Below are 19,603 nucleotides of genomic sequence, written 5' to 3' on the forward strand. Positions count from 1 at the left end.
TTATATACGATAAAGGTTAATACTTGTATATACACAGTAATTAGAGAAACCATATCATGTAAATAAATGTTTGCGATTTCATTCGAAAAAATGGAGGTTAACTTGAAAGCATGTTCACCTAGAGAAGATCTGTAATATTAAAAAATATATGCTTCTCAAAATAAAGTAAATTTCACTTAAAATATATTTTAAAATAACGAATAATCTGGGAGACAATTGCGCTCGAAGCTTAATATGAGATGTCCTGTATATATTATAATTGTAAAATGTATCTTGCTAATACCGATAGATAATATTCATATTATTTAAAATAATTATTGTCGATTTATTCAAAATTAGATATTTATATTATTTGAATATCTCGAGCATTAATATTCTAATGTTAAAATCTCTCTCTCTCTCTCTCTCTCTCTCTCTCTCTCTCTCTGTCTCTCCGAATTATGTATTGACAAATGTTCTAATTTGTATTATTCATTTTATTTAAGGTTATACCTATTCAATTTTTAGAGATAATCTTTTAATATACTAAAATTTATTGTAATGTATAATGGTTATTATATAAAATAAATGTAATTGAAACATACTCCAAATATCGAATCTGTTTATTCAAAAATTGATATGTACAATAAAAATAGGTTGCAATAATATAAACGAAAAAAAAATTCATTTTAAGGAGATATACTGTGTCAGAAAACATATTATTTATTTAATTTATAATTAATTAGAGATATGTATTTATTATAGATATGTACTTATTATAACATACGGTTTACATTTTGCCTTTTCTTTTTTATTAACTTGTCTCTTTACATTAAACATTTTCAAAAAGAATAAATGTTTTTAATGTAACAATATTTTATTATATGTTAGTTATTAGATGTCTTAATATTCGCATTGTCTTTATAAATGCAATCGCGCTTATTCTTATTTTCTGTTTATGAGTCTAGTTTACAAGTAATAGTATTCAATATACATTCTTATTTTCTATTTAAAAATAAAAACGATAGAATTAAATCCCTTAACTTTAATACAGTAAGTTATGATAAAATTAATACGACATTAAAATATATTAAATATGAAAAGTAGCAATGTAATAAAATGTTTTATACTTTTATGACTTCATTTGTTTTTTAATATATCATTGCTCTTATCATGAACTTATAAAAATATTTTATGTAATGGAATTGTGAATTTTTACAATACAATTTAGAAATAAATACAATGCGATTGAAATAACGTTTAAGTCGTAATTTTACTTTTCTTGAGTCTTATTTTCGAACAATGTATCTATTACTTGAAAGTCGATGATTTTAAATATTAAGAGAGAGATAGGATATATAGGAATGCACAACTCTCCATATAAAATAAGGTCCACTACATGTATATATATATATGCGTATAACTTTTGCGTGGAAAGTGGAAAGTCGTGCGCCCATAGTCGATTTACTTTGACAGTTAATGATTTTTTAACGAAGCACAAGTGCCAACAAAAACTTATTGGAGGTTACTCAGAATCATGACCTTGACAGCATATGTCAATGTCAAGATCATCGGTGCTTCTCTTTTCTAATTTTAAATTATTATTAAATTTAATTTCTTCATTTTTATATTTATTATAATAACGGTGATAATCGACATTGTAATAATCATATGGAAAAAGTCAAGAAATATATTTTAAAATTGTAACCTGTACTAATTTTTATGACTACATTTTATTTTCTAGTCAAGATAAGTAAAATAAATAATACTAATTTCAATTTAAACGTGTAACAACACAAATCGAATAAGCAGAAACTCATGACTTTTAACTGAAAAATTCAATCAATATAATAATGTTTACACCTGAATAATTACTGTTTCGTTCTTTCTCTTTGCTCCCTCTTTTCAATGACCTTTCCTAAACAGTTTCTCCGAATATCTTCCTTGGCATAATCGTTATTTCGTGTTTAGTAACATATCGCGACTCTCTGAGAATACAATGGCACTTCAAGAAAGATCAGACAATTGGCTGTGGAAACATGTTCTTAAATTAAACGATTCTATACAGTGCAATATTTGTAATAAAATTTATAAAATGACTGATGCTAAAAAAGATAGAGAGATGACATTAATAAAAGGACATTTATACCATGAGCATGGAGAATACGATAAAAAAGATCGGTTAGAATGGGAAAACAACAATGACTTAATATGGCAATATTTCGACAAAACAAATTTATATACAGCAAAATGTAAATTTTGTGGCTGTTGTATTCATCACTCATATGTACCAAATATAAAGTTGCATCTGCGAAACCACCATCAAGAAATAAGAACTGATATACAAAAAAAAATTGCGGATAAGTCTCTATGGCAATATTTCGAAATTTATGAAGAAAAATTTAGTGCATGGTGCAAACGTTGCGATGTTAAACTGGACATATTTTACGGGACAGATGTCTTAATAAATCATATTTGTTCTAAAAGGAATAAATCTTTAAGATCTCGACAAGAACCTGAAGATAAACCTGATGTGAACAGAATGACACAACAATCTGTAGTCGATGAAAATACAAATTCAAGTTCCTATCATGATAATTTAAATAAAGTTTTTGGAAATCGAGAAAATCAACAAAGGTAACTGTTATGTAATTAAGATGTTAATGTTTCACTTTTCTTAAATTATTAATATACATATAATGTAGACTTTAATATATATTAAAAATTTAGTATATTACTTAATTCAATTTATTTATCTTAATCTATTAATCTAACTTTATTACAATAACGGTGATAAACGACGTTGTAATAGCCTACAGTAAAAAGTTAAGAAACATTTCTAAATATGAACTTGTACCAATTTTTAATGTTAAGCTTTATTTTCAAGTCAAGACGTGTAAAATATATATAATGAAATTAATCTTAATCTGATTGATCGATAACAGAAATCGAATGAGAGTAGGAATTAAACTATATAATTCTTATTGAACTGAAAGATTCAATCAATAATCTTTATATATTAATGAAAAATTATACATTTCACTTTCTTTTTGTTTTTAGTAACACATCGCGATATTGTACGAAAATAAGCTCGACATGGATCAAACGATCGAATGTGGCAGCTCGAGAAAGATCATATAATCATTGGATGTGGAAATATGTTTCTAAATTAAACAAATTCACTGTAAAGTGCAATAATTGTAATAAAACTTATTCTAATAAACATCGTATAAGTAAATTGATACCATCAATGATAACACATTTATACTATAAGCATAAAATATGGAATGAAAAGGATCGCTTAAAATGGGAAAACAATAATAACTTGATATGGCAATATTTTGACAAAGTAGACTTATTCAAAGGAAAATGTAAATTTTGTAAGCTTTTTTGTCAAGGAATATTTACAGGAAATCTAAAAATGCATCTACAAAGAAAGCATAGTCAAGAAATAAGAGCTATTGTACAAAAAGTAATTGCAAATAAGTCGCTATCACAATATTTTGAAGTTTGCAAGAAAAACTTTATTGCAAGGTGCAAACGTTGCCATGCTCTACTGGACATATTTTACGGGACAGATGCCTTAATACACCACATTTGTTTTGAAAAGGATAATTCTTTAAGATCTCCACAAAAACCTGGAGATAATGATGTTAACAGAATGGCACAACAATCTATAGTCATTGAAAATGCAAATATAAGCTTCCATCGTGATGATATAAATAGACAAGCTCCTCGAAATCAAGACCAACAAAGGTAACTGTTAATAAAAATATGTTTTTTTTTCTTAAGTTATAAATACATAATGTACACTTTAAGTACATTAAAATTTTACTTCAACGTTTTACGTTTACGTTTACATTTACGTTTTACGTTTCAAATTTATTTTAACGTTACTTAATTTACTTCAACATTTCGTAATCGATAAAATACTTAATTGTAAATTGCAATAACTGCAGCAATTACAATTTATTAGCGTATTTTATAGCAATACAGAAATAAATGACTTAAGATCTCACTGTCAATATCATATAAATGAAAATTCAAAATATGAAAAAGAAGCTGCAGATAATAGCGAGTATATAATGATGCAACATGACGTAGCAGCAGAAAATATGAATACGCGTTATTATTATGGAAGTACATATTGGCATAATCTTGAAAATCAAGAAGGTCAACAAAGGTAAATGATACTAATATCAATATATTTTATTCTTCTTAAAATAGTATATTCTATTATACATAATTAACGCAATTATATTGAACATGTTAACATTTAAATATATACCCAGTTAGAAATGATAATGGAATCGACATCGAATCAACGTCGATCGACGGTCGATTTGATGCTTTCGACGTCGAATCGACATCACCATTTCTGACTGGATAGACTTCATAAATTTGAGTGAAACATTTAATAAATATGATTTCAATGTTATATTGTATCCAATTTAAATAATATTAACTGATGAATATATATCTAGTTCTGAAGAAAATTACATAAATAACATAGTATTCCATGCTCATGGCGTTTCGGATGTAAGTTCTCGTCATGACGATACAAACTGGCAAATTCTTGGATATCAAGAGTTGTAAATCAACAGAGGTATGTGTTATTATTTCAATATGTGAAGTGTTACTGATATCAATAATATTAAAATTTGTAACTCAAAGTTCTATAGTAAGAAAACTCTCAAAAGATTAAATATCTATCAATGTAATGTTACGAATAGCTATTTAAGATTTCAAGAAGGAACTAATATTAGTAATATGTACAGAATGATGCATCAATTTGTGACAGCAGAAAATATGGCGATAAGTTCTCATAATGACGATACAACTTTGCAAACTCCTGGAAATCAAGAAAATCAATAAAATCAAACCTCATTGATGCGATGTCATTTTCATAGCTGTATTATCATGACTTTTTGTTCTGCTTGGGTTAGGGAAAACTTTTACGCACTACTACTTTTACTTCCTATAATCAGGGTTGATAAAGATTAATGTTTTTTTTTTTAAATAAAACACACTATGTTTTTTCTTAAATATGTTTTTAATGCTTCAAATATGCTTTAAACAGTAATATAAAAAACATATTTAAAACGTATTAAAAACATCAATTAAGCATGTTTTAAACTATTTAAAACATGTTTTTTACCAACTCTGCCTATAACTCGCTCATCAGGTGATTATAAGTTCCATTGTGATTTAATTCAAAATATTAAGTTTTACTTAAAATATATTTTGGAATAACGAACAGTCTAGATCTAGGAGATAATTGCGTTCGACGCGATGACTTCAAATGAGACATCCTGTCTACTAGAGTTGTAAAGTAGGGGAGATCGGAGACCTCGTAAATAAAAAATGTATAACTTTATACGTTGTTATTAGATAAATAAATTTTATCTAATCCGAATCGTTATCGAAATTGCAGTCATAACAAACATAATACGATAAGTTATTCTTTATGCATTTAGAATGTGCCTACATAAAATTATTTTTTAAATTATTTTTAATGTTTTCAAATTATTATTTATTACTTCTATTGCACTTAAAAGTTAAAATAAAGAAGAATGTATAAACATATTTCATATAATTATATATGTTTATACATATTTATACATATTCATGCATAAAAAATTTTATATATATACTATATAATTTAATTATTATTGCATATTTTTATCATTAAAACGACAAAAATTATACTATTATAGATGCATTTAAAATAAAAAAGAATACTCTCTAAATTCTTTTGAGTGAAATCTCAAAGAAAGTGAAAATACGGCTATTTATAGAATACACACAGATCTCGTGAGATCGCTCTGGTAAAAAAAGTTGATAGAGAACAATAGGATTTTTATCAATTTGTATCGTTTTTTATTAGTTTATATCATTTTCTATAATTGATCTCACAAGCACGATTGATCAGATATAAATCGTATTTTATCGGATTTTATAAGATTTGTACAAAGTTCCTATGAGATCTGATTAATGAACTTACAAATCAAATTTTATATTCAAAACGATAGGATTTTTCTATCGTTCTCTATCAATGTTTTTACCAGAGCGTAGCGAATGACAGATTTCCTAACTTAACAAACTTTAACAATTAACATTTCGATTCGTAAAACAATGCTTCTTTTGCTAAATTCGTAACTTCTAAAACAAATGCGTTCATCTCAAGATATCACAGCAGACTGAGTGGCAGTTGCTGCGTGCTCAGATACGTTTACGCGTATTTCGCGCGATTTAATTGTAACATCTCGATTATTCCACTTACACCTATAGTCTACTGACCCTCCCTAGTCTCCCCTATATTTGAGTAATACTGACAGATAATATTGACATTATATTTAGAATAGATACATTGTTTATTTATTCAAATTCATATTATTTAGATGTATATATTGTAAAAAGTATATTGGACTACGTACGCGAAAGCGACATGGAATGTAACAAAATAGCATATAAACGCGTTGAAAGATTGTTGTCAATTAGTTTTTAATTTTGATGTTTAATTATCAAATGTGAAAAAAAGGACAACTGATTCTGACGGAGCCTTTTAATATTATTTTACGTAATATTTATAAGTTTCTCTCTGTTATAAAGAATTAAAATAAAAACTATGTTAGAAAATAAATAAATTTCATAACGGTACTATAATATATCCATGTAATTAGAATATTATTGTTCTAATGTTAAAATTTCTCTCTTTCAGATTGTACAATAACAATTTTTATTTCCCTTAAAATTTATTTTTCATCAAAATCAATTATTTCAATTTTTGAAAATAATTTTTAATATTATTAATTATAATTTATAGTGATTGTAAAATTAATTAATACAATTAAAACACGCCTTAAATCTTATTTGTATTTGTTTGAAGGCTAATATGTATAAGTAAGTCGTAATATGATAATGCAAAAGGAACTTCCAAAATACAATTTAGAAATAAATACAATGCCATTAAAATAACGTTTAAGCCGCAATTTTATTTTTCTTGAGTCTTAATTCATTTTCGAACAATGTATCTATTACTTGAAAATCGATGATTCTAAGTATTAGGGGAGAGATGGGATATACATATAGGAATGCACAACTCTCCATATAAAATGAAGTCCATTACATGTATATACTATATATATAGAGGCGTATAACTTTTGCGTAGAAAGTGGATATATATATAGTCGATTTACTTTGATTGTTAACGACTTTTTAACGAAGCACAGGTACCAACAAAAACCTATTGGAGGTTACTTAGAATCATGACCTTGACAACATACGTCAATATCAAGATCATTGGCAGTTGTTCCTCTTTCTAGTTTCATCCTTAATTTATTATTAAATTTAATTTCTTCACTTGTATGTTTATTACAATAATGGTGATAATCGACATTGTAATAATCATATGGAAAAAGTCAAGAAATATATTTTAAAATTGTAAGCTATACTAATTTTCATGGCTAAATTTTATTTTCTAGTCAAGATAAGTAAAACAATTAATTCTAATTTCAATTTAAACGTTTAACGACACAAATCGAATAAGCAAAAACAAAACTCATAACTTTTAACTGAAAAATTCAATCAATACGATAATGTTTACACCTTAGTGAATAATGTTTCGTTCTTTCTCCCTCTTCTTTGCTCCCTCTTTTCAGTGACCTTTCCTAAACAGTTTCTCCGAATATCTTCTTTGGTATAATCGCTATTTCGTGACTATTAGTATACACATATCGCGACTCTCTGTGAATACAATGGCACTTCAAGAAAGATCAGACAATTGGCTGCGGAAACATGTTCTTATATTAAACGATTCTATACAGTGCAATATTTGTGATAAAGTTTATAAGATTAATCCCGAAAGTAGAAATAGAACGATAAAAATAATAAAAGGACATTTATACCATGAGCATAAAAAATACGATGAAAAAGATCGTTTAGAATGGGAAAATAACAATGATTTAATATGGCAATATTTCGACAAAACAAATTTATATACAGCAGAATGTAAATTTTGTGGCCGTTGTATTCATCGTTCATATCTACCAAGTATAAGGTGGCATCTGCAAAATCACCTTCAAGAAATAAGAGCTAGTATAAAAAAAAAAATTGCGGATAAGTCTCTATGGCAATATTTCGAAATTTATGAAGAAAAATTTAGTGCATGGTGCAAACGTTGCGATGTTAAACTGGACATATTTTACGGGACAGATGTCTTAATAAATCATATTTGTTCTAAAAGGAATAAATCTTTAAGATCTCGACAAGAACCTGAAGATAAACCTGATGTGAACAGAATGACACAACAATCTGTAGTCGATGAAAATACAAATTCAAGTTCCTATCATGATAATTTAAATAAAGTTTTTGGAAATCGAGAAAATCAACAAAGGTAACTGTTATGTAATTAAGATGTTAATGTTTCACTTTTCTTAAGTTATTAATATACATATTATGTACACTGTAATATATATTAAAAATTTAGTATATTACTTAATTCAATCTATTTATCTTAATCTATTAATCTAACTTTATTACAATAACGGTGATAAACGACGTTGTAATAGCCTACAGTAAAAAGTTAAGAAACATTTCTAAATATAAACTTGTACCAATTTTCAATGTTAAGCTTTATTTTTAAGTCAAGACGTGTAAAATATATATAATGAAATTAATATTAATCTGATTGATTGATAACAGAAATCGAATGAGAGTAGGAATTAAACTATATAATTCTTATGGAACTGAAAGATTCAATCAATAATCTTTATATATTAATGAAAAATTATACATTTCACTTTCTTTTTGTTTTTAGTAACACATCGCGATATTGTACGAAAATAAGCTCGACAGGGGTCAAACGATCGAATCTGGCAGAAAGATCATATAATCATTGGATGTGGAAATATGTTTCTAAATTAAACAAATTCACTATAAAGTGCAATAATTGTGATAAAATTTATTATAATAAATGCGGTATTCATTTATACCAATTTATACTATCAATAAAGGTACATTTATACTATAAGCATAAAATATGGAATGAAAAGGATCGCTTAAAATGGGAAAACAATAATAACTTGATATGGCAATATTGTGACAAAGTAGACTTATTCAAAGGAAAATGTAAATTTTGTGAGTATCTTTGTCTGGGAAGAAAAGTAGGAAGTCTAAAACTGCATCTAGAAAGAAAACATAGTCAAGAAATAAGAGCTATTGTACAAAAAGAAATTGCAAATAAGTCGCTATCGCAATATTTTGAAGTTTGTGAAGAAAACTTTACTTTTGCAAGGTGCAAACGTTGCCATGATGTACTGGACATATTTTACGGGACAGATGCCTTAATACACCACATTTGTTTTGAAAAGGATAATTCTTTAAGATCTCCACAAAAACCTGGAGATAATGATGTTAACAGAATGGCACAACAATCTATAGTCATTGAAAATGCAAATATAAGCTTCCATCGTGATGATATAAATAGGCAAGATCCTCGAAATCAAGACCAACAAAGGTAACTGTTAATAAAAATATGATGTTTTTTTTTCTTAAGTTATATTGTAAATACATAATGTACACTTTAAGTACATTAAAATTTTACTTCAACGTTTTACGTTTACGTTTACGTTTTACGTTTCAAATTTATTTTAACGTTACTTATTATAATTTACTTCAACATGTCGCAATCGATAAAATACTTAATTGTAAATTACAATATCTGCAGCAATTACAATTTATTAGCGTATTTTATAGCAATACAGAAATAAATGACTTAAGATCTCACTGTCAATATCATATAAATGAAAATTCAAAATATGAAAAAGAAGCTGCAGATAATAGCGAGTATATAATGATGCAACATGACGTAGCAGCAGAAAATATGAATACGCGTTATTATTATGGAAGTACATATTGGCATAATCTTGAAAATCAAGAAGGTCAACAAAGGTAAATGATACTAATATCAATATATTTTATTCTTCTTAAAATAGTATATTCTATTATACATAATTAACGCAATTATATTGAACATGTTAACATTTAAATATATACCCAGTTAGAAATGATAATGGAATCGACATCGAATCATCGTCGATCGACGGTCGATTTGATGCTTTCGACGTCGAATCGACATCATCATTTCTGACTGGGTAGACTTCATAAATTTGAGTGAAACATTTAATAAATATGATATATTTAATGTTATATTTGTATCCAATTTAAATAATATTAACTAATGAATATATATCTAGTTCTGAAGAAAATTACATAAATAACATAGTATCCCATGCTCATGACGTTTCGGATGTAAGTTCTCGTCATGACGATACAAACTGGCAAACTTTTGGATATCAAGTAAATCAACAGAGGTATGTGTTATTATTTCAATATGTGAAGTGTTACTGATATCAATAATATTAAAATTCGTAACTCAAAGTTCTATAGTAAGCTCTCGAAAGATTAAATATCTATCAATGTTATGTTACGAGTGACTATTTAAGATTTCAAGAAGGAACTAACATTAATAACATGTACAGAATGATGCATCAACTTGTGGCAGCAGAAAATATGGCGACAAATTCTTATAATGACGATACAACTTTGCAAGCGCTTGGAAATCAAGAAAATCAATAAAATCAAATCTCATTGACATCTCATTGATAATCTCATAGCGATGTCATTTTCATAATTTTATTATCATGACTTTTTGTTCTGCTTGGGTTAGGAGAAACTTTTACGCACTACAACTTTTACTTTCTATAATCAGAGTTGATAAAGGCTAATGTTTTTTTTTAATAAAACATTATGTTTTTTCTTAAATATGTTTTTAATTCTTCAAATGCTTTAAACGGTAATATAAAAAAACATATTTAAAACATATTTATATAAACTATTAAAAACATGTTTTTTACCAACTCTGCCTATAACTCGCTCATCAGTTGATTAAGTTCCATTGTGATTTAATTCAAAATATTAAGTTTTATTTAAAATATATTTTGGAATAACGAACAGTCTAGATCTAGGAGATAATTGTGTCCGACGCGATGACTTCAAATGAGACATCCTGTACTAGAGTTGTAAAGTAGGGGAGATTGGGGACCCCGTAAGTAAAAAATGTATAACTTTATACCTTGTTATTAGATAAATAAATGTTATTTAATCCGAATTGTTATCGAAATTGCAGTTATAACAGACATAATACGATAAATAACAAACATAATACGATAAGTTATTCTTTATGCATTTAGAATGTGCCCACATGCACATAAAATTATTTTTTTATTGTTCTTAATGTTTTCAAATTATTATTACTACTTTCATTACACTTAAAAGTTGAAATAAAGAAAAATATATAAATATATGGACATATTTTAGATATAATTATATATGTTTATGAATATTTATAAATGTTTATAAGCATATAATTTATCATATTATATATATATATATATTTATACATATTTATATATATTTATGTATAAAAAATTTTTGTTATTTCTAAAACAAATGTGTTCGTCTCAAGATATCACAGCAGACTGAGTGACAGTCGCTGCTGCATACTCAGACATGCGTATTTCGGCGCGATTTAATTGTAACATCTTGATTGTTCTACTTACTCCTATAGGCTACTGACCCCACCCCCCAGTCTCCCCTATATTTGAATAATACTGACAGATAATGTAAAATAGTTATATTGTTTATTTATCTATTTATTTTCAAATTCACATTATTTAGATGTATTGTAAGAAGGATATATTGGACTATGTACGCGAAAGCGACACGGAATGTAACAAAATGGCATATGAACGCGTTGAAAGATTGTTGTCAATTAGTTATTAATTTTGATGTTTAATTATTAAAGGTGTAAAAAAAGACGACTGATTCTGACGAAGCCTTTTAATATTATTTTATGTAATATTTATTAGTTTCTCTCTGTCATAAAGAATTAAAATAAAAACTATGTTAGAAAATAAATAAATTTCGACGGTACTATAATATATGCATATAATTGGAATATTATTGCTCTAATGTTATAATCTTTCTCTATCAGATTGTACAATAACAATTTTTATCTCTCTTAAAATTTATTTTTATTTAAAATCAATTATTTCAAATTTTGGAAAATAATTTTTATTATTATTAATTGTAATTTATAGTGATCGTAAAATTAATTAATACAATTGAAACACGCTTTAAATCTTATTTGTATTTGTTTGAAGGCTAATATGTATAAGTAAGTCGTAATATGATAATGCAAACGAAACTTTTAAAATACAATTTAGAAATAAACAGAATGCAATTGCAATAAAATTTGAGCAATTTGTTTAATCTTAACATTATTTTCAAATAATGTTTTATTACTTTAAAAAATTATGAAACGCAAGTAATATATACTTGGCGCTTATTTTAGTAGATAAAATTCTATAATTTAATCGGATATATTGAAATTGATAATAAAATTGTTTCCGTTATGAAATTTTTAAGGGCTGTGCGTTAAAGGTAGTACTTATAATAAATTGGAAGCATTTCAATTAACCATATACATAATATTAAGACATTAAGATGTTAATAAATATTATTAAACCAACGCTAATAATAATACGCATTATATGATGATATAGAATTATTGTGTTGTGAAACGGTAATCCGAAAGAAAATCGACAGATTATCTGGAAGATAATAACAATTTATTTTGCGTTACTTCTATCTAATTTTAATGATAATGTTTTTCGCATATATGTTACATATAAATATATATATATATTTTTTTTTTTCACAACAATAATGATAATAATATTGCAGAAAACATTTTTTTAGGACTCAAACCAACATCTTCTAAAGATTTCTTAAAATGGCGGAAACGATAAACATCAAAAGTGCTACAGAGGTTACACGGTAACTGAAACATTTCTGACACGCGAATGCAACGCGCGCATCAACGCAGCACGCGCGCGAGCACGCTCCGCTCGAGACTGCGCATCGCCGACTCACGCAGGTGAATTGAAGAAGCGAGCGGAGAGTCTTTCGCGGCGAGGATGGCGGCTTATCTTGCCGATCGTAAATTGCCGCATTCCGATAGAAATCGGGCGGTTTGGCCCGATTATTTCGCTCCTTCTTTTCCTCTTTCCTTCTCTCTGTTATCTCGCGTATCGCGGCTCGCCTTCGCCCTGGATCGCGAAATGCAAATTGGCCAATTACGTGCGCAACCGTGTACACCGTCGACACTGTGCGTGGTAGTTTAGCACGCTTTTTGAATTTCTTAATTTACTGACCGAAACGCGCGCATAACTCTCCAAGTTATACGCAGAAAAGTAACTGGTAAGAAAGAGTACCTATACCTTAAACTACAAGAGATAACGCGTCTATAAGTAATAGAAAATATTATTTCTATTTACAACATTGTTATGGAGAACATATTCCTTGTTGCATTCTTTTATGAATTGTGAGTAAAATTTTTTGTACATACATATTGTAAGGTAACTCCGGCAATAGAAAGGCAGAAGAAAAAAATAGAAGGAGTGGAGATAATTTTCCCGCAACTACTCTGTTACATGTCTTTATGTTATATAAGTATTGTGTTATGATTTCAGTTTCTTACTGTTAATATTAATGGAATTATTGTGAGATGAATCGATTTGTCACTATGTTGAGTAGCGCCATTAAATAAATTATAATCAACATAAAATGATTACTGTAGGACGTGCAAAAAACTTAGTGGTTAGTTCGTGAGTGTAGAGGAATAAGTAAAGCATGTTGTATAACAAAATACAAGTACTTTGCTCTTGTATTCTTTGTTTAGTTTGTCGTCTTATATATTCCACCTGTTTAGGATATGTGGCATTTTTAGCGAGCGGGATTTATGCCCAAAGCATACAAAGTGCCCAGATTTGAATTCAATGCACTAAATGCAATAAACGTGTTACATGAAATATATATCTCATGTCATAACACTTGTAATACATGTGGAAGATTGTAATTATTATTTACTACTTTATATATATATATTTACCTTATTACATTTTTCTTATTTCTTAATAAAATTTTATAAACACATTTTATAAGTTATTGTGTCATACGTCTTATTTATATGGATTATTTGTAAATTTTTCATGAGCCGTACATACCTCCCCTCCCCCTATAAGTAGCCATATATCCCACCCTTATGGGATATACAGAAAAAATGGAAAAATTTCGAAAAGTTTATTTTTTAATATAAAAAATAAATATTTCGGATTTCTAATATTTTTTTCACAGTAATAGACAGGACAAAGTTTTTACTGATATAATTTGTTTACTATAAACATGACAAATAATACTTAATAAATTAAGTTTTTGATAGGTGCGTATATACTGGAGTTATCCCATGTATATTTATGTAAGAAAAAATTTAATATTTACATTTTTATGTGCTACAAATTTTTGTTTAAAATTTGTGTTATTTTGCCTGTAAGGCAAAAATAGTTCGTGAGCTTTAGAGATTTTAACAAATGCACGTTAATATTTTAAGAATTATATTACTTGGATAATACATGAATTTGCGTATCATATTGCTTGTTACAACCGACGCTTTATCGTAATTTGGACGCTTACTTTGTAATTACGCCGGTTGTTCGTAATTACACGATACAATGAGCAATTGCTGCAACATGCAGGAAGGTCATAAGCAAAGTGGCACAATTTCCGGCTTTACTGTGGCACATTTATCATTAATCCGGCGAGAAATACACTTTAAGGGATGCATTACACGTTTGGTGTGGAATCATAAATACTGATTGCTTGCACAGTTCACTGTAATTACGATACATCTGAGCCGATCTTCTTTCGTGGAAACGTAATTACATCGCGCACATGCTGCATCGACACGTAAGCTCTTGCTTAAGGCTTTTTTTTCTTATTTCCCTCGCGAATGAAATCAATGCGATAATACGACAACATTGCAATCGATTCATCGATCCATCGATCCATGTACAACACATTTATTGTGTGTTAACCAGATTATGTCGACTCATTAATACAAGTCGTTTCGTATATTACGTTATTAATTTAGTACTAAAATGTTTAAATATTCAATTCACATAATAATAACGTATTTATTATTTATTAACAAATGCAATAGTTCTATCTGATATAGGTTTAGAGAATTAACAATAAACATTTTTTTGAAATGAAAAAAGATTATTAAATCTATTTCGAGATGAATAAAAGTGTTTGTATTTTCCGAGAATACCGATCCAATTTAAAATCGTGTAAAATAAAATTAGACAATAATATAAAACGTATTGTCGATTTTATATACATTATTATTAATTTGATACATATTAATTAATTAATTGATAAATACATCGAATTGGAATTGGGATGGATATGCGATGATTGCGTTTGAGATCGATAGTTCATTTAATTATACGAAAAGTTGCGTACGGAAATTCTTGCACAGTTTAATATAATTGTATATTACGTATTTGTATACGTATTTGTTATTTTAATTGCAGTGTATTATTTTTATTTCTGTATACAAAACTTACGTTTTCGTTTCTAAACATGTGCAGATGGAATCCTTCGTAAACGATTCTGTCGTTAATTACTCGAACAAACAAAATTATCTTATCTCGGCAATGACTGACCTTCGGCTTCGAAGGAAAAATGCGTGCCAAAAGCGGAGCATTAGCAAGGTATAAATAACACACAGGAAAATTTTAACATTACGTAAACTTATCAGAACACAATGATTTTACGTTCGAAAAATGCAAAATAGTCATGCATCGCATGTACAAACAAACAGTTTACATTTACGGGACAATTAGAAGAATAAAATTTTAGTACATACATTAGTAGTAAAGTATATACTTTCAAAAGAAGCAGAAGAATAGAAGAAATGTTTTATTAAATTTTTAATGATCATACATTTCTAAGTACAAGTTTTTACGTAAATTGTAAAATATATTGGTGATTCGACAATTCAATTCGTAACTGCTGATAGAAAGATGATAATTTGTAAACAATTTACACAATAAGTAATGCAAATACGTTTAAATAAGTGATATTTATAAACGGATATTTACAAAATGGAAAATGCATGTTCAGGAAAATAATAGACATTTAGATAGAAAAAATTAAAGTGGTAGTTATGGCGAGCCTTGAAATATTAAAAATGTAGGTGCTTTATCGTAATTATTAAACAGCATTATAGATAATGCAGTGAGCAATATGTATTTTTTTCAAAATATACAGATATAATAGTAGTATAAAGGATAAATGTATGAGGAAATTGCTATGAAAATACAAGGTGTTTATAAGAAAAACAATTTATTCGATCAATATTTTCTTTAGCAATAATAAACATATTTTTGGTTTTACCGATTAACATGAATCGCTCGCTCATGCTCGCAAATCTCTTATCATTATTGCTCTCTTACACACACACACACACACACACGCGCGCGCGCGCGCGCGCACACACACAACACACTCATTCACTTATATACGCGCTTATTTTTCTTTTCACGCTCGATGGACATGCACACAAATATCTTGAAAGGTACCTACTTACTGATTTATCGGTCGCAATCTTTTTCTACACATACGTTTATATAATCATAATATATATAGCACAAAATTGCTTAACGCACGAGCCTCGTGTCAGACGTGTTGCGCTAATAGTATTCGCGAATTAATTAATTTACCCGTTTCAATTAATCAATTAAACCGGGAGAACGGTGCCTCTGCGCGCGATCATATTCGTCGTTCGTCATCTTCGTCGCGGGACTTTCACTAGCGAATTAATGAAACGTCATTGTCGGACAATTAGTCTAAACTAGTCTTAATCGTCGCACATAATTAATCAACTAGTTAATCATAATGGTATGTTACAATCTGTACGTACGTACGAAGAACCGGGATCTCTGGTAAGCCTCGAGTTTCCGCGAGTTATCTCGTCGTCCTCGTCCGATAACTCGTTTTAATTTGTGTTTGATTTAAATTCTGAAGAAAAAAGAGAAAACCCGATTGTGCGCTACCAACCGATCAGATCCAACTTATGCTATCTTTGGTCCTCTAGCCGCTATGATTCGTTGCCGGATATGCGAATTTCGCATTTACATCGTCGCTTTTCGCGATCTCTCGTGCTTACGTTCACGCGAGGACGGATAATAACTTCGGAGATTTTGAAAAATTGAATATTCCTACGACAGGAGAAATGTATCGTATTTACATAAAGCATTCGCGAGTGCTTAAAAGGTATTATATTTCAAAAGTTTCATACGCGAGTCTGCGATCGTATATATTGTAACATCAATTGTTTCTTTTTTTTCTGTGTAGAGATAAAGTACAGCGTGCTTATATCACTTAAGTTACACATTTCGCTTTCCTTTACGTATACAAAAATAATCACTTTCATTCACGCTTTTCTTTCACAGCAATAACTTCCCGCGGGAAGCGTATCTTAATTAATGACGTATAAAATCAACGTCGATATTGTACCGATAATTACAAAAGTGTATGCTAAAGAGCGGGGATAAAAATTAGAATAAACAAATCGCAAATAAACAAATAGGAGAATTTAAAAATATTAATCAAATGAGAGATCATGAAATGATCAAAATTGACCTCGTTAAATAGATGACGTTTCTCGATATAGTATCATTTTTTAAAACGGATGACTTTGGCTTCGACGGACTATGATACGTGATAGAAAATAATATTCAGCTCATACCTCTCGATTTATACATTTTTATCCTGTCACATTTAGATTCGTTAGATATCAATGTAAAACTGAAATAACACATATAAAAAATAGCTTCTCGATTATTCCAAGCGACAAATTAATTTTTACATCAATTACATGACTTTATTGATTATGCGCAGTCTTAATAATTTATCAACCAAGATGCTTATTTAAAATTCACAAGAAATGTTACATTCTTCAATCGGTTAATATTAAAACTAATAATATATAATTAAAGGAACGTATTAAAAATAATTTTGATATCTGCACCGAGGTGTTATGAAGCTTAAATGTACGTTAAACACACACATATTATTTATGTATTTAGAGGTGGAGATGCACTTTTTTTTAATAATAAGAATGCAGTGATATTTCATAAATATAATCGGACATTCGACGATACTAAAGAAAGGCACGTTCAGGCACTTTGTTTTATTAATAGTAATCGACCTCAGGTCGATTAAATTAAAATTACATACATTTATTGCGAGAACAATTAGTAGTCCGAATTGAAATAAAAATTTTCTGATTTAGTTTCCATTCGCTTGCTATAAGCATCAAAACATCAATCATAATAATTGTAAAAGCAGAAATTTATTTAAGAATACATGTAATATTCTGCATACGCGTCTCAAGAAATATATGTACGTATATTTATATATGTAGAGTGTTCACCGTTCAATTTTGCAGATGTTATTATAATTATCATTTCTAACAGATATATATATATTGAAGGTTTAATTATTATTATATTGGTATTAATATACTCTAATTTGAGTAATATATTAGTAAAAGCGCGAACCTCGAGAAATATTTAAAAAATTAAAAGTTAGAAACTTGAATTTTCTCGATTATCAATGCAGCAAGACAATTATAGATTAACGCCTTAAAAAAATCTTATATTTGTGTGAACTTTAAACTTTTTTAGATTCATTCATTCGTCGTACTTAATTATATTTCGATCAGACAACGCGACGTAGAAAAAAAAAGAAAAAAGAAAAAAGAAATGGAAGAAGACATCAGAAATAATACATCAAAACTTATGTAATAATAAATTCTATTTACGTTAGAAATATATCGGATGATGCAGAAATACCAAGGCACTGGATGCGTTTTAATGAAAAAAACAAAAAGAACGTTCGACTTATGTAAATACTTTTGCGTTCGATTACGATTGCTTCACACTTTAACAATTACACGAAGCCGAATAAATTAATTATTTTATAGTTTTTAATAATTATACCTTCGGAAAGAAGAGATATCGGCGGTGTGGTGAATTTAACAGAAAAAATATTTACACAATCCCATTTCTCACCTGAGCGTAAGAGAGATCGGCCAGCGAAGAGACAGCGAGCTTCGATCGCCGGCTGACGATCCTTGAATTACAGCGCCTCGAATCTGTATCGTGCAATCACGCGTGCAATCGCGGCTGTGTGTATTTATCAATGTTTTTGAGATAAAAAAAAGCCGACTTATGTCACTTTCATGGTACGTCGGTTTTCTTTTCGTTTTTGTTCGAAATACACGCACTACTTCGATGATTCGCGTTGCCGCTTCCGTGGATATCCCGGATATTCCAAGCATTCCGAAACGTCGATACCATCACTACAACTGCGATCGTTAGTCGAAGTATAAACTTGCAGTTAAATCAAGCCGATAAAACGAAAGGAGTGATTCGATGCTAAAGTCTACACATCGTGTCTAATGTAATTTATATTCGTATTCCAACCGACATGGATATGCGACATAACAACTGTGCTGCTTTGACGTCGAGATGTATCACGTGTTGATCAAGAAGCTGTATTAGCACGTTGCATACATGTATGTACACGCCATAGAGAGAATAAGTATAATCACTGATATGACAAATGCGAAGCGCTACATCTCGAGACGATT

General features: G+C 28.6%; 1 protein-coding gene across 1 annotated transcript; it reads left to right on the forward strand.

Moving 5' to 3' along the window:
• Nucleotides 1–1,978: 1,978 nt before the first annotated feature.
• On the forward strand, nt 1,979–10,617 carry LOC108751645. Its single transcript, XM_018491930.1, has 7 exons — nt 1,979–2,616; nt 3,040–3,735; nt 7,706–8,374; nt 8,798–9,487; nt 9,793–9,930; nt 10,236–10,352; nt 10,521–10,617. Exons 1-7 carry the CDS (start codon nt 1,979–1,981, stop codon nt 10,615–10,617), a joined length of 3,045 nt encoding a protein of 1,014 aa, XP_018347432.1.
• Nucleotides 10,618–19,603: the final 8,986 nt, after the last annotated feature.

This window comes from Trachymyrmex septentrionalis, unplaced genomic scaffold, assembly GCF_001594115.1.
Source record: "Trachymyrmex septentrionalis isolate Tsep2-gDNA-1 unplaced genomic scaffold, Tsep1.0 scaffold51, whole genome shotgun sequence".
Lineage (NCBI taxonomy): Eukaryota > Metazoa > Arthropoda > Insecta > Hymenoptera > Formicidae > Trachymyrmex > Trachymyrmex septentrionalis.

Bases quoted from the DNA above. Each gene is read 5' to 3' on its own strand.
- LOC108751645 (XM_018491930.1), top strand. From the start codon at position 1,979: ATGGCACTTCAAGAAAGATCAGACAATTGGCTGTGGAAACATGTTCTT. The intron at 2,617-3,039 runs GTAACTGTTATG...TTTTGTTTTTAG, and splicing joins AATCGAGAAAATCAACAAAG to TAACACATCGCGATATTGTA. The intron at 9,488-9,792 runs CCAACAAAGGTA...AAATGAAAATTC, and splicing joins CAAGATCCTCGAAATCAAGA to AAAATATGAAAAAGAAGCTG.